The 15,807-nt window shown below is 42.0% G+C and overlaps 1 protein-coding gene across 5 annotated transcripts in view; it reads left to right on the top strand.

Annotated features, from left to right (window-relative positions):
* Positions 1-1,495: 1,495 nt before the first annotated feature.
* The window catches only part of RUFY3 (RUN and FYVE domain containing 3), a 90,029-nt gene continuing 75,717 nt past the window's right edge, over positions 1,496-15,807 (top strand). Inside the window, exon 1 of one of the 5 annotated variants that reach the window (XM_036852172.1) lies at positions 1,496-2,250. In XM_036852172.1, the coding sequence (XP_036708067.1) occupies positions 1,893-2,250 (358 nt within the window). In that variant the 5' untranslated portion in view covers positions 1,496-1,892. The remainder of the gene's footprint in view (positions 2,251-15,807) is intronic. The other 4 variants (XM_036852168.1, XR_005019918.1, XM_036852166.1 and 1 more) reach the window with 4 other exon arrangements.

Genomic DNA, 15,807 nt, shown 5'->3' with positions numbered 1-15,807 from the left:
GAACCTGACAAGAATACAATGATGCTTAGGAATTTCTGCATGCAAAAACAAGGTAAAAGGGCCAGTTAAGGAATCACTTTGCTATCCCGCAGAAATGAACACATTGTAAATCAACTATACTTCAATTAAAAAAAAAAAAGATCCAGTTAAGGATGGGTATTAAAATCATATATCTGTAATGTTTTAGTTTTTCTCTTCAAGGTATTATACAGCTTGTAATTCCTAAAAGGCAAGTATGTTTTTTTATCAAGACTCTCACCCTTACAGAGACTGAAAAGACCCAACAAAATTCCAAAATGCTAAAGATATGATGAAAGAGCTCCCCCCAGCAATTCTGTTTTTATTATTGTAAGTTATATGTTGTTTTACTAAAATGATAATACATAGCTAATAATAATAATTTTCCCCTATTCCAGAACAGGAATCCAGGCTCAGAGAACAAATAACTTACTCAAGTAGGCAGTAGCACTGGAATCAACAGGTCAGGTAAATGCCAGAAACTGAAAAACTACTAAGAAATTTTCTGACTGCTTGAAGTTAGCTTCTTGTGAACACCTCCTTTTAAAATACGTTTTGTTTAAAAGACTTGGTGAAAGATAGTATTAGACGTGTCACGGTAATTTCTTGTAATTTCAAGAGTTATTTTCAGAGAATAACAACAATAAAAAGGTTTAGTTTTCCTTTCAGAGAAGCATAACTTCCTCTACAGAGGGAAAGACAGACCAGAGAAAGACAGAGAGAAAGACAGACCAGGAAAAGCAGGTGTTCAAAATGTTACACAACAGTGATTTTTAATTATGAGTCAACATGGATTCCACGCCAGCATTTTGCAAACCGAACACAAAGCTAATCACCTAGGAAATACGAGGGCACGTTCATGGAATCTAGCGTTAAGGAATAACGATAGTAACTGGAAATTGTCTTTATTAAAGAAGGAAATGTTTATTTATTGGAATTACTGGATCAGTAATCGTCGATTCAAATATTCAAAATAAAGCAACAGTGACCAATTACTAGCGAGACACAGGCACTAGGAAAGTGAAAACTGTCGCCGTGTAACAGACGCCTGTCATATAAATTCTAAGCTGTTTGGTTTAAAACGCATTCATGCGCACGCGGAACCCCGGAAAACCAGGGAGTTAAAGTCAGAGCAAATACAAGATTTCTATACAGGGCACATGACAGAGAACAAAAGAGGTGGGGGAAGGAAGACACCCACCTCTGGTGTCTCACATAAAAAGCTCATAAATCAAAACCGTGAATGAACGGTTATAGTGTATGCAAGGCATAGGGTACAGTTTAATACGGGGGTGGGGAGCAGTTTCCTTTTTAAAATTAGCTTTCGCCTCTTCAACCCAGATCTTTGTGCCTCAGTGCTACCGATGAAGTTGGGCGGTTGCACACAAAAGCGCCGCTAGATATTTTGCCAGGTCTCCCACCGTTCAAGCACCGGGGGGCAAACACACCTGATCGCTTAGGAGGGCCGTGCCAGGGGCCGGTAAGAACCAGGCACTGAGCGCCGTATTCTCCCCCAGGGTCAGGAGGGAGCTCAGCGCCGCCGGAGCCGAGCGGAAGGTGGGAAGTGGGAAGAGGAGGAGGCCGCCCCCTAGGGGAGCCGCGCCGCAGGCTGCGGGCCGGGGCGGGAGGGGCAGGCGGGAGGAGGCGGCCGGTAGGGAGACCGCGCCGTCGGGCGGGGCCGTCCCTCCAGCTGGCTCGGACCCCGGCGGGGCGGGCCGTAGACTGAGCGGCAGAGCCCAGACGCCGGCCCGTAGCCAAGGAGAAAGGTGGGGGCGGCGCGGACGGGACGGGGCAGCGGCTCCCCGCCGTGACCCTCTGCTCCACTGCCCAGGCCCGGGTGCGAGTCGGAGGCGGAGGCGAAGGAAGGAACGAGCATGGCTGAGACCTCGCCGCCCCCCACTGCCGGCACGGAAAGTTGCAGCGAGGAGCCGGCGAGGGGCGGGAAGCAGCGGCTGGAGGAGCCGCGCAGCGCTCCAGCCGGGGGCGCGGACAGAGAATACGAGGCGGGGCCGCCGCTGGCCTCCCCCGCGGGGCAGTCGGAGCCCGGCTCGCCGGTGGCTGCCCCCTTCTTCCTGCTCTACCCGGGCGATGGAGGCGCCGGCTTCGTAGCGCGCCCGCCGCCGCAGCAACAGCGCTCCTGGAGGACCCCGCCGTCGCCGGGCTCCCCGCTGCCCTTCCTGCTGCTGAACTACCCGAGCGGCGGCGGCGGCGGCGGCGGCGGCGGCAAACACCGTGAGTGGCGGCCGGGAAGAGGGATGCCGGCGGGGAAGGGGGGCCTCGGCCGGGAAGGGCCAGCCTGGCTCCGCGGAGCTCCGCCTCCTGCTGGCTCCCCGGAGCTGAGCAGGGCCCCGAGCCAACGGGGAGACAGGGCGCTGGGGGCGGCTCTCGGGAAGCTCCCATCCGGGGGCGCAGGGGGGCGGCCGCGGTCCGGGCGCCGGACTGTTTACCTCCTAGTCTCCCCAGGCCTCAGGCTCCCGCCCGGCCTCCTCTCCCCTCCCGGGCCGGGCGCTCGTCCTCGCCAGCCTCCCACGTGCTCGCCGGGTCCCAGTCCCGGGTCTCCGGTGGGAGCCCTCCCTGAAGGAGTCGAGGAGGGGGCGGCGCCCGGAGACCCGGCAGCCCAGCTGTCCCGCCGTCTGCGGGCTCCCAGCGCCGCTGCGGCCGAGTAGGTGTGGCTGCTGCGCCGCCGCCGCCCGCGTGGCCTCGGTTGGACCACTAAATTTTTTACTAGCGTTCACTCCACACCCGTAAATATCACATATCCGTCCCTCACAATGGGAAGAGAAATCAGGAACTGTGCGCGAGATGACGAGAAGGGAAAGTGTGGCTTTAGGAGGGCACTTCCCAGGATAATATCGTTCGACAGGAAGAGGCCTCCACCTTTTAAAAGCACTATCACCGGAGTCCTCTGAATGCAGCGCACCGCACTTTGTGCTGTATCAGTCAACAAATGTCTATTGCTACCTGCTGTGAGCGGGGCCCTAGAGTAGGCAATGTGTATAAAAGACTTGAAGAATATTAAGTCTGGTTTAAAAAGACAAGATCTTAGAGTATGAAAATGTGACTGAAGATACAAGGCATGATATAAGTGCCGACTACTTTGCTGTATGAGTTCTGAAAAGGGAAATTTGCCTAAGGTGAAGAGGGAATCAATCGATCAATCTGTCTCTGTGTGTCTCTCTCTCTCTGAGACACAGCTAGAGGTTTCTTTTTTAGCACTAAAGCAAACCTTTTAACTGTTCTGCACTGCCAAGAAACCCTGACTTTGCCTTTTCTGCCCCTGATCCGTCCCCTAGAAAAAGGTTAACATTAGTTGCATATTTTCTATGTGCATGTACTGTGATTATCATAGTTAATCGTCACATCTCTGTAAGCCAAATATGCCACTTTATCAGGCGAGGAAGCTGAGGATCAATGTGATTAAGTGATTTGTCCTAATTAACAGTGTGAGAGAAGGAATGAAGTTGACCCAGATTCTTTGCCTACCGAGCCCATGCTCTTTAAGTGAATAGCAGACGTCCAAAACTGTGATTGGATGGTTCCTCCATAGATTAGGGTCCATTGGATTCAGCTGGAGATAGTCCTTTGTTAGCTTCTCTTTATTAGTTACCTAGAATGGGGGCCAACACTGACCATAGACCTAGAGTCTTAGTAAAGTCATAGTTTGTTGCAGTAATCCGCTAATCTCCAAAAGAGAGTGTCTAATGTCAGAAATGAGTCTTTTGATAAGCAGAGGAGGTAAAGATAAGAATATTCGCAACATTGCTTTTCATTTTCTAAGGCATCTGCTTTCTACTTTGTTCTTTAAGCACAGCCTCTCTTTTTCTTCCTAAGAATTTCTATTTTTGTGTAATCTGCTTATTAACCAGTCATTATAGTATGAAGAAGACCCTCCTCTCAGTTCTTCATAACTCTGTGTAACAGTTCTGGTGGAAGGTGTGATACAGAAAATTTTTTCAACTATTGACCAGTATCACTTATGGGAATTATCTGAATTTCAGGTGATTTATTTGATTCCTTCCTCGTATTAAGGGTTGACTTTATTTATTTATTTATTTATTTTTAAGTATTGTCCGAAAATTGGGGCCTTAGCATGATCAAGATCAGCAATGGAGAACTTAAAGCTAAAGTTTCGTAACTGTGATCCCTTGGTCCTTACCTTACAACAGTAGCAGATGTATGGCATGATTTGTTAGCACATAAAGTTCTAATAGTTCATCCTGGTCTTTAATTTCTGAAATAGTTTATTGGTGTGTAAGTGCTCAGAAAATTTACTGGGAAAATACATGTGTCCCACTTACACTGTTTTTAAAGACCAGTCACTGAGGACAGTTCATATTGTCAGAGATCCCTGATACTTATTTTATTCAACTATAAAACTGACTTAAAGTAGTTCTTGTTTTGTACTGTTTTTATTTTTACCTGTTATTTTTATATGTACTTTAGAACACACATACTTGCAAAAAGGAATTCTCTGGATATTAATAACAATACTTCCTTGTTGCTGCTCTGTAGAGTCAGTGCAATATTGCTTTATATGATGTACCGGGATATCAGAACTCGGGGTGTCCTGATGACTCATTTGAGCAACCTGAGACCAACAGTTTTTCAAAGACTTCTCATTTCAGTTAGCAGGGCAGTACTTAGACTCAGCCTCAACAGCCAATGAATATTTGCCTCCTCAACAATGAATTTTTAACTCTCGCTGATGTATTTGCCAAAAGTGTATAATATATAATCATTTTGATAGGCTGTTTATTAAGGCATTATTATCTCTTCATTTTAGAAGTCTTGACTGTACTCAGAGATTTTAAAATTAACCTTTACATTTGAGTTTAGAAGCTTTGTTATAAATGACACCGATGAAGAACAGCAAAAATGTGTGCAGAGGAGGTAGCCTAAACCTTTCAGGGTTCATGACATGTAAGGTTTCAGTGTAAAATCTTGCAGGATATAATGTCCATGAAACATTCAGCGAGCTTAAACGCAATATGAAAGGTTTCTGATGTGCCTTGTTGGATTATGTCACTCTGACTCTGAGTGCTGGTAATCTGCTAAATTCTTATGCGCCTAGCTTTTAAATCTCAAATTTCTACCATGCCTTTTTTTTTTTTTTTAAGTACAAATTACAAGTAGCACATGGATCTGTTCTCACTATTTAAATGTTTTATAATGCAAAAGTACATTGAGCACAAAGTGACTTTCCTCTTTGTGGGCCCCCAAACCCTCCTCTCCCCCACCCCCCATCACCACCACAATTTATTATCAGAGAATACCACTTTTGAGTTTGGTGAGTTTTCTTCCAGAACTTTTGCATGCATTCACAGAGATGTATGTGTTCATATTGCGTGGGGCCTTTTCCCCCTTGGTGTATGACCGTCCATTCCAATTTCTCATCAACTCTATAAGAAGGAGCTACTTTGCATGCCATGGTCCAATACTTTTGAAACCAAGTCCCCCTAAAACCGAGTTCTTCTGCCAAGTTTATGATTAACCTCTCTATTCAAAACTCTATTTCCGGGCTTCCCTGGTGGCGCAGTGGTTAAGAATTTGCCTGCCAATGCAAGGGGCAGGGGTTCGAGCCCTGGCCTGGGAAGATCCCACATGCTGTGGTGCAACTAAGCCCGTGCACCACAACTACTGAGCCTGAGCTCTAGAGCCCGCAAGCCACAACTGCTGAGCCCACATGCCACAACTACTGAAGCCTGCGAGCCACAACTACTGAAGCCTGCACGCCTAGAGCCCGTGCTCCACAACAAGAGAAGCCACGACAATGAGAAGCCCGCACACCGCAACGAAGAGTAGCCCCCGCTCACCGCAACTAGAGAAAGCCCATGCACAGCAACGAAGACCCAACGCAGCCAAAAATAAATAAATAAATAAATGTATTAAAAAAAAAAAAACAACTCTTTCCTTTCTTGTCCCATACCTGTTCCCCTCAGGATTGAGGAGTATCAAAGTAAAGCGGGGATTGAAACCAAGCAGGACCCTGTGGGACCTTCCCAAGCACAAAAGTCCCGTTTCTTGTTTGTAGAAAAAAAGGCTTTAGACTCCTAGGCCTTCCCTGAGTTCCAAAGAGCAGATGCAAGCAGTCAGTGAAGAGGACGGTAGCGTCACAGGACTCCTGGTTTCTCCTGAAGGGATATAGCTAACAATCTGATGCATATCTTTGAGTTGCCCTGTAGAGACTAAGACCCCCATCCAGGTGGACGATGGCCAGTACATGCTGACCACAAGCAAGGTAGACCCCAGACTGGTTGGAACCAGAAGTTTGAGATTCCTGAAACATCAGCCTGTTACCTCACCACCAACCAATCAGAAGAAGGTCCACGAGCTGATCACGCATCCTACGACCCTCTCCTCTAAAACTGTCTTTAAAAACCCTTGCCTGAAAGCCATCCGGGAGTTCGGGTCTTTTGAGCATGAGCTGCCCATTCTACTTGCTTGGCGCCCTGCGAATAAACCCTTACTTTGCCGCAAACACCTGCTATCAGAGTTTGGCTTTCTGTGCCAAGGGCACACCAGCCCTTGCTCAGTAACACTTAATGCCTTCCTTTTCCATCCTAACTTTAGAAGTCGTCTTGTGAGTGGACAGAATGGACAAGAGATGGCTTCTCCTTGGTGTTGGAGGGAAGAGGCACCCCTGCCATTTGCACAGTGATCAGCTCCTATTGACAGTTCTTTTCCTCTTTCAACTCCCAGAGCTACCACAAGCATTTATGTTTAAAGCAATGCCATACAAATAGCCCACATCTCTGCCCTTGTCTTTTCTCTCCCGAATACATCAGTGTACAAAAAGAAGTCCACTTACAAAGCAGCAGCTTTCTTTCTGTATTTGTATGTGCTGTTTTGAGATAGGAGGAGAGCTAGGAAAGGAATAGAAAGAAGGGGGAAAAAGGCCTTGGGAAGAACTGGAAACGTTACAGTGACTACCCACGTCAAAGTTGAGTATACTTAACAGTGAATGCCCTGGTTGAGCCCTGGAAAGTGCAGAGAATGAGGCTTCTAGAAGCATTCACTGTTTCTCATGGATGCTCTTTAAGAGTCCATGATGTGGGGAAAGAGTGCTCTCATTTACATATAAACCCAGGAATGTGTATTTAAGAGGAGAAAATCAATTTTATGTTCACAGTTTCATACACACACCTACAGTAGAAAGATATGTATGTATTATATAGGTATATGTGCGTATATACATTATTTGTATGTGTATGTATGTATTCATTGACTTTACTCTCCATGGGTATTTCTATTATTATGTCTCTCTCTTTCTTCTTTTTTCATTGTTTAATAGTACTCTGGAAAACATTATACCTGATTAGGAGTTGAATACACATTAATCAGTTCATCTGCTGTATGCTTTTCAAACTTTGAAAAGACAAAAGTCACTTTTTTGGGATTTGTAAATGTAGAGGCATCTGCTCAAAACTGGGAGGTGTGCAGGGGAAGGGTTGAACCATCAGAACCAAAAAGTTTTTTTTTTTGTTTTTAATTTATTTATTTATTTATTTATGGCTGTGTTGGGTCTTCGTTTCTGTGCGAGGGCTTTCTCTAGTTGTGGCAAGCGGGGGCCACTCCTCATCGCGGTGTGCGGGCCTCTCACTATCGCGGCCTCTCTTGTTGCGGAGCACAGGCTCCAGACACGCAGGCTCAGTAATTGTGGCTCACGGGCCCAGTTGCTCTGCGGCATGTGGGATCTTCCCAGACCAGGGCTCGAACCCGTGGCCCCTGCATTGGCAGGCAGACTCTCAACCACTGCGCCACCAGGGAAGCCCAGAACCAAAAAGTTTTCAGCATTCACCTCACATTAGTAGGTTTTAGCTTGATGTGTGACTTTTTAGAAGACAGCCTTTTGTTATAATTAATGTAGAGCAGTGCCTTCTTTCACAGTACTGTGATTCACAAATCTATCAGCCATCAGCTCTTTTCCAGCTGTGTTCAGAATGCAAAGAGCCACTTTCTGATCCATTAAATGCTGTTTTGTCAAATGGCAGATGTAAAGGCCCATAAGAAAAGGGGGGAAAACCCTCAGAAACGTAGCATCTTCGGTGTGTAATTGTAGATTAGTGACTACCAGAGACCTGCAGTTTAGCCCTTAAGAGCATCTAAATGCAGGTGGGTCCTTTTCCACACGCAGCTGAAGTGACCTGGGATCCTGAGCATCTAAGGTCCTGGGAGCTGGGTCATGCCCCCATTTCCTACCTCATGACTAAGCCTGCTGTCTGCTTCTTGCCTTCCTGATTTTGCTTTTATCACCACTGCTGCCTAAACTGTCAACAGTTTGTCTTCCCAGCCAATTTCTCCGCTTCTCTTCTGCCTGCTTTCTTTTGTTTTACCTACTCTTCTGGCCTGGCATTATCAAAAAGTCCTGTCATGCCTCTTATTGACAAAGCAATAGTTTCAGAATATTAGATGTAATTTTTGAGTCTTTGTTTTGGCTGCTCTGCTATTGATAATCATGGGTTCATTCTTTTTTTTTTTTTTTTTTTGGATTTTTAAAAATATTTATTTATTTATTTATTTGGTTGTGCCAGGTCTTAGTTGTGGCAGGCAGGCTCCTTAGTTGCGGCATGCGAACTCCCAGCTGTGGCATGCATGTGGGATCTAGCTCCCTGACCAGGGATCCAACCCGGGCCCCTGCATTGGGAGCATGGAGTCTTAACCATTGCGCCACCAGGGAAGTCCCTCATTGCTGATTTTTTTTTTTTAATCAGTCATCAGTTTTATACACATCACTTTATACATGTCAATCCCAATCGCCCAATTCAGCACACCACCATCCCCACCCCACCGCAGTTTTCCCCCCTTGGTGTCCATACGTTTGTTCTCTACATCTGTGTGTCAACTTCTGCCCTGCAACCCAGTTCATCTGTACCATTTTTCTAGGTTCCACATACATGCGTTAATATACGATATTTGTTTTTCTCTTTCTGACTTACTTCACTCTGTATGACAGTCTCTAGATCCATCCACGTCTCAACAAATGACTCAAGTTCGTTCCTTTTTATGGCTGAGTAATATTCCATTGTATATATGTACCACAACTTCTTTATCCATTCGTCTGTTGATGGGCATTTAGGTTGCTTCCATGACCTGGCTATTGTAAATAGTGCTGCAGTGAACATTGGGGTGCATGTGTCTTTTTGAATTACGGTTTTCTCTGGGTATATGCCCAGTAGTGGGATTGCTGGGTCATACGGTAATTCTATTTTTAGTTTTTTAAGGAACCTCCATATTGTTCTCCATAGTGGCTGTATCAATTTACATGCACCAACAGTGCAAGAGGGTTCCCTTTTCTCCACACCCTCTCCAGCATTTGTTGTTTGTAGATTTTCTGATGATGCCCATTCTAACTGGTGTGAGGTGATACCTCATTGTAGTTTTGATTTGCATTTCTCTAATAATTAGTGATGTTGAGCATCTTTTCATCTGCTTCGTGGTCGTCTATATGTCTTCTTTGGAGAAACGTCTATTTAGGTCTTCTGCCCATTTTTGGATTGGGTTGTTTGGTTCTTTAATATTGAGCTGAATGAGCTGTTTATATATTTTGGAGATTAATCCTTTGTCCGTTGATTCGTTTGCAAATATTTTCTCCCATTCTGAGGGTTGTCTTTTCGTCTTGTTTATGGTTTCCTTTGCTGTGCAAAAGCTTTTAAGTTTCATTAGGTCCCATTTGTTTATTTTTGTTTTTATTTCCATTACTCTAGGAGGTGGATCAAAAAAGATCTTGCTGTGATTGATGTCAAAGAGTGTTCCTCCTATGTTTTCCTCTAAGAGTTTTATAGTGTCCAGTCTTACATTTAGGTCTCTAATCCATTTTGAGTTTATTTTTGTGTATGGTGTTAGGGAGTATTCTAATTTCATTCTTTTACATGTAACTGTCCAGTTTTCCCAGCACCACTTATTGAAGAGACTGTCTTTTCTCCATTGTATATCTTTGCCTCCTTTGTCATAGATTAGTTGACCATAGGTGCGTGGGTTAATCTCTGAGCTTTCTATCTTGTTCCATTGATCTATGTTTCTGTTTTTGTGCCAGTACCATATTGTCTTGATTACTGTAGCTTTGTAGTATAGTCTGAAGTCAGGGAGTCTGATTCCTCCAGCTCCGTTTTTTTCCCTCAAGACTGCTTTGGCTATTCGGGGTCTTTTGTGTCTCCATACAAATTTTAAGATTTTTTGTTCTAGTTCCAAAAAAATGCCATTGGTAATTTGATAGGGATTGCATTGACTCTGTAGATTGCTTTGGGTAGTATAGTCATTTTCACAATATTGATTCTTCCAATCCAAGAACATGGTATATCTCTCCACCTGTTGGTATCATCTTTAATTTCTTTCATCAGTGTCTTATAGTTTTCTGCATACAGGTCTTTTGTCTCCCTAGGTAGGTTTATTCCTAGGTATTTTATTCTTTTTGTTGCAATGGTAAATGGAAGTGTTTCCATAATTTCTCTTTCAGATTTTTCATCATTAGTGTATAGGAACGCAAGAGATTTCTGTGCATTAATTTTGTATCCTGCAACTTTACCAAATTCATTAATTAGCTCTAGCAGTTTTCTGGTGGCAGTTTTAGGATTCTCTATGTATAGTATCATGTCATCTGCGAACAGTGACAGTTTTACTTCTTCTTTTCCAATTTGTATTCCTTTTATTTCTTTTTCTTCTCTGATTGCCGTGGCTAGGACTTCCAGAACTATGTTGAATAAGAGTGGTGAGAGTGGACATCCTTGTCTCGTTCCTGATCTTAGAGGAAATGCTTCCAGTTTTTCACCATTGAGAATGATGTTTGCCATGGGTTTTTCGTATATGGCCTTTATTATGTTGAGGTAGGTTACCTCTATGCCCACTTTCTGGAGAGTTTTTATCATAAATGGGTGTTGAATTTTGTCAAAAGCTTTCTCTGCATCTATTGAGATGATCATATGGTTTTTCTCCTTCAATTTGTTCATATGGTGTATCACGTTGATTGATTTGCGTATATTGAAGAATCCTTGCATTCCTGGGATAAACCCCACTTGATCATGGTGTATGATCCTTTTAATGTGCTGTTGGATTCTGTTTGCTAGTATTTTGTTGAGGATTTTTGCATCTATGTTCATCAGTGATATTGGCCTGTAGTTTTCTTTCTTTGTGACATCTTTGTCTGGTTTTGGTATCCGGGTGATGGTGGCCTCCTAGAATGAGTTTGGGAGTGTTCCTCCCTCTGCTATATTTTGGAAGAGTTTGAGAAGTATAGGTGTTAGCTCTTCTCTAAATGTTTGATAGAATTCGCCTGTGAAGCCATCTAGTCCTGGGCTTTTGTTTGTTGGAAGGTTTTTAATCACAGTTTCAATTTCAGTGCTTGTGATTGGTCTGTTCATATTTTCTATTCCTTCCTGGTTCAGTCTCGGCAGGTTGTGCTTTTCTAAGAATCTGTCCATTTCTTCCAGGTTGTCCATTTTATTGGCATAGAGTTGCTTGTAGTAGTCTCTTAGGATGCTTTGTATTTCTGTGGTGTCATAACTTCTCCTCTTTCTTTTCTGATTTTATTGATTTGAGTCTTCTCCCTCTTTTTCTTGATGAGTCTGGCTAATGGCTTATCAATTTTGTTTATCTTCTCAAAGAACCAGCTTTTAGTTTTATTGATCTTTGCTATTGTTTTCTTTGTTTCTATTTCATTTATTTCTGCTCTGATCTTTATGATTTCTTTCCTTCTGCTAACTTTGGGTTTTGTTTGTTCTTCTTTCTCTAGTTTCTTTAGGTGTAAGGTTAGATTGTTTACTTGAGATTTTTCTTGTTTCTTGAGGTAGGCTTGTATAGCTATAAACTTCCCTCTTAGAACTGCTTTTGCTGCATCCCATAGGTTTTGGGTCGTCGTGTTTTCATTGTCATTTGTCTTTAGGTATTTTTTGATTTCCTCTTTGATTTCTTCAGTGATCTCTTGGTTATTTAGTAATGTATTGTTTAGCCTCCATGTGTTTGTGTTTTTTATGTTTTTTTCCCTGTAATTCATTTCTAATCTCATAGCGTTGTGGTCAGAAAAGATGCTTGATATGATTTCAGTTTTCTTAAATTTACTGAGGCTTGATTTGTAACCCAAGATGTGATCTATCCTAGAGAATGTTCCGTGCGCACTTGAGAAGAACGTGTAATCTGCTGTTTTTGGATGGAATGTCCTATAAATATCAATTAAATCCATCTGGTCTATTGTGTCATTTAAAGCTTCTGTTTCCTTATTTATTTTCATTTTGGATGATCTGTCCATTAGTGTAAGTGAGGTGTTAAAGTCCCCCACTATTATTGTGTTACTGTCAATTTCCTCTTTTATAGCTGTTAGCAGTTGCCTTATGTATTGAGGTGCTCCTATGTTGGGTGCATATATGTCTATAACTGTTATATCTTCTTCTTGGATTGATCCCTTGATCATTATGTAGTGTCCTTCCCCTTGTCTCTTGTAACATTCTTTATTTTAAAGTCCATTTTATCTGATATGAGTATTGCTACTCCAGCTTTCTTTTGATTTCCATTTGCATGGAATATCTTTTTCCATCCCCTCACTTTCAGTCTGTATGTGTCCCTAGGTCTAAAGTGGGTCTCTTGTAGACAGCATATATATGGGTCTTGTTTTTGTATCCATTCAGCAAGCCTGTGTCTTTTGGTTGGAGCATTTAATCCATTCACGTTTAAGGTCATTATCAATATGTATGTTCCTATGACCATTTTCTTAATTGTTTTGTGTTTGTTTTTGTCGGTCCTTTTCTTCTCTTGTGTTTCCCACTTAGAGAAGTTCCTTTAGCATTTGTTGTAGAGCTGGTTTGTTGGTGCTGAATTCTCTTAGCTTTTGCTTGTTTGTAAAGCTTTTGATTTCTCCATCAAATCTAAATGAGATCCTTGCCGGGTAGAGTAATCTTGGTTGTAGGTTCTTCCCTTTCATCACATTAAGTATATCATGCCACTCCCTTCTGGCTTGTAGAGTTTCTGCTGAGAAATCAGCTGTTAACCTTATGGGAGTTCCCTTGTATGTTATTTGTCGTTTTTCCCTTGCTGCTTTCAATAATTTTTCTTTGTCTTTAATTTTTGCCACTTTGATTACTATGTGTCTCGGCATGTTTCTCCTTGGGTTTATCCTGTATGGGACTCACTGCGCTTCCTGGACTTGGGTGGCTATTTCCTTTCCCATGTTAGGGAAGTTTTTGACTATAATCTCTTCAAATATTTTCTCTGGTCCTTTCTCTCTCTCTTCTCCTTCTGGGACCCCTATAATGCGAATGTTGTTGCGTTTAATGTTGTCCCAGAGGTCTCTTAGGCTGTCTTCATTTCTTTTCATTCTTCTTCTTTAGTCTGTTCCGCAGCAGTGAATTCCACCATTCTGTCTTCCAGGTCACTTATCCGTTCTTCTGCCTCAGTTATTCTGCTATTGATTCCTTCTAGTGTAGTTTTCATTTCAGTTATTGTATTGGTCATCTCTGTTTGTTTGTTCTGTAATTCTTCTAGGTCTTTGTTAATCATTTCTTGCATCTTCTCAATCTTTGCCTCCATTCTTATTCCAAGGTCCTGGATCATCTTCACTATCATTATTCTGAATTCTTTTTCTGGAAGGTTGCCTATCTCCATGTCATTTAGTTGTTTTTCTGGGGGTTTTTCTTGTTCCTTCATCTGGTACATAGCCCTCTGCCTTTTCATCTTGTCTATCTTTCTGTAAATGTGGTTTTTGTTCCACATGCTGCAGGATTGTAGTTTTTCTTGCTTCTGCTGTCTGCCCTCTGGTGGTTGAGGCTATCTCAGGGGCTTGATGGGAGGCTCTGGTGGTGGGTAGAGCTGACTGTTGCTGTGGCGGTCAGAGCTCCGTCCATGGGTTCATTCTTTCAGTTTTCTTTTTTCTTAGTTCTCATCTTAGCTTCATTCTGGATACTTGAGGATCCTAAAAGGTTCTTCATTAGATAACAGAAATTTTACTATAGTTCTGTAACCCAAACAATTATGAATAAAGAATGTGACTAGTAAGATAGTAATGGTACTTAGTGGCTACATTTATAGAATATTTTTATGTTCTAGGCAAGGAGGCACAAACTTCACATGTATCAGTACTTATCAATTTGGGGGGTTATATTTATAAGAGATTTTTCTTAGAATTTCCATTAGATGGAAGAGCCAGTGCATAAAACTATTCATTTAACAATGAAAGGTGAAAAGAAAAAAATGGGGAAGAGGAGTAGTTCATATAGAATTCATATAGGTAGGTGCAACATATGTTTTTCATCAGAGTATTTGATACAGTCTTTTAGTGATATCTAAGCTATTATAAAATAAATTCTGATAGAGTAATGTTGGATTTAGAAGATTATATTCTGGAGATATAGATTCTTTGGTTTAAGGAAAAGTCTTATCTCAAACTTTAGTACACATCAGAATCACCTGGAGGTCTTGTTAACACAGATTTCTGGCCCTGTCCCCAGAAGTGTTTTTTGTTTATTTGTTTTTTGTTTTTATTGATATATAATTGACATATTTTTTAAATTATTATTTTATATTGGAGTATAGTTGATTAACAATGTTGTATTAGTTTCAGGTGAACAGCAAAGTGATTCAGTTATACATATACATGTATCTATTCTTTTTCGAATTCTTTTCCTATTTAGGTTATTACAGAATATTGAGCAGAGTTCCCTGTGGTATACAGTAGGTCCCTGTTGACTATCCATTTTAAATATAGCAGTGTGTACCTGTCAAACCCAAACTCCCTAACTAGCCTTTCCCCTCAACGGTCCCCCCTGGTTACCATAATTGACATATTGTGTTAGTTTCAGGTATACAACATAATAATTCAATATTTGTATATATTGCTTTTTTTTTTAACTGAAGGACAGAGAATGAATTCATATTCCTGAATAGTCTGAGTATCCAAAGCTCATGTTGTTAATCACTGTATACTCCCTCACCAAGGCCTTAAAGAAACCAGTTTGGGTAGAGGGCAGTAAAAAAGTTCCTGGGTGGGAGAGACAGCAGAGGAAAGGTGGCAAACAAAGCAGCTTTTCAGACTGGAAGAATAGGATTGGCTTCAAAACATGTTCACCTGACTGTATTTTGTCTCTCATCTTTTCCCTTTTTTGTTTGACTTTTAACAGAAACCTATGTGTTAAACAGGTAAAATTTTGTCAAGAAGCTGAGAACATATTTTTCTAGTGTATGTTATAGGTAGTAAAAAGTCTAAGTGGATGATGATGAGAGTTTAGCCAAATTAACTGGATGAAATAATGATAATTCCTTATTGGCTAATATTTTTGAAAATTCCTTAAATAATTAAACAAGTTGAATAAAAGATATGCTGCTTCTCTATCATTACACAATAAGTAACCTGTAGCCATCATAAATAAAAGTAGAATCCCATTTTAATGAACTTTGCAGAACATCACAACTGTTACATTTCTACACAAACCTTATTAACATTATAATGTCTTCCTACAGTGCAAAGTGGCTCAAGTATGAGCTTTAAAATTTATTTTGGGAAGTTAGTAGTATACCGTAAGCATAAAGAATTGGTTTGAAATTACGTGAAAAGAAATGCTTTTAGAGTTACAAAAGCAGTGGCACTTGAGAGGGTACCTATCAATACTGTCATGCCCTCTACTGTAGCTATGTTTGAATAATTGTGAGAAGTTCATAGTCTTTCTAAAACATAACAGATCAGGAATCGAGGGCTGCTGGGCCAAGATGATATTCCTCTTTGCACAACCCATCTTAGTGAGTGTCTGGTTCTAGACTTGCTCCATACGGAATGGACATGACACTCAGCATGTGTCAGAGGGAGTGGCCTGG

The sequence above is a fragment of the Balaenoptera musculus genome, chromosome 5, assembly GCF_009873245.2.
Source record: "Balaenoptera musculus isolate JJ_BM4_2016_0621 chromosome 5, mBalMus1.pri.v3, whole genome shotgun sequence".
Classification (NCBI taxonomy): domain Eukaryota; kingdom Metazoa; phylum Chordata; class Mammalia; order Artiodactyla; family Balaenopteridae; genus Balaenoptera; species Balaenoptera musculus.
The sequence above is the reverse complement of the archived record's forward strand: the minus strand, read 5'-3'. Positions and strand labels throughout refer to the sequence as shown.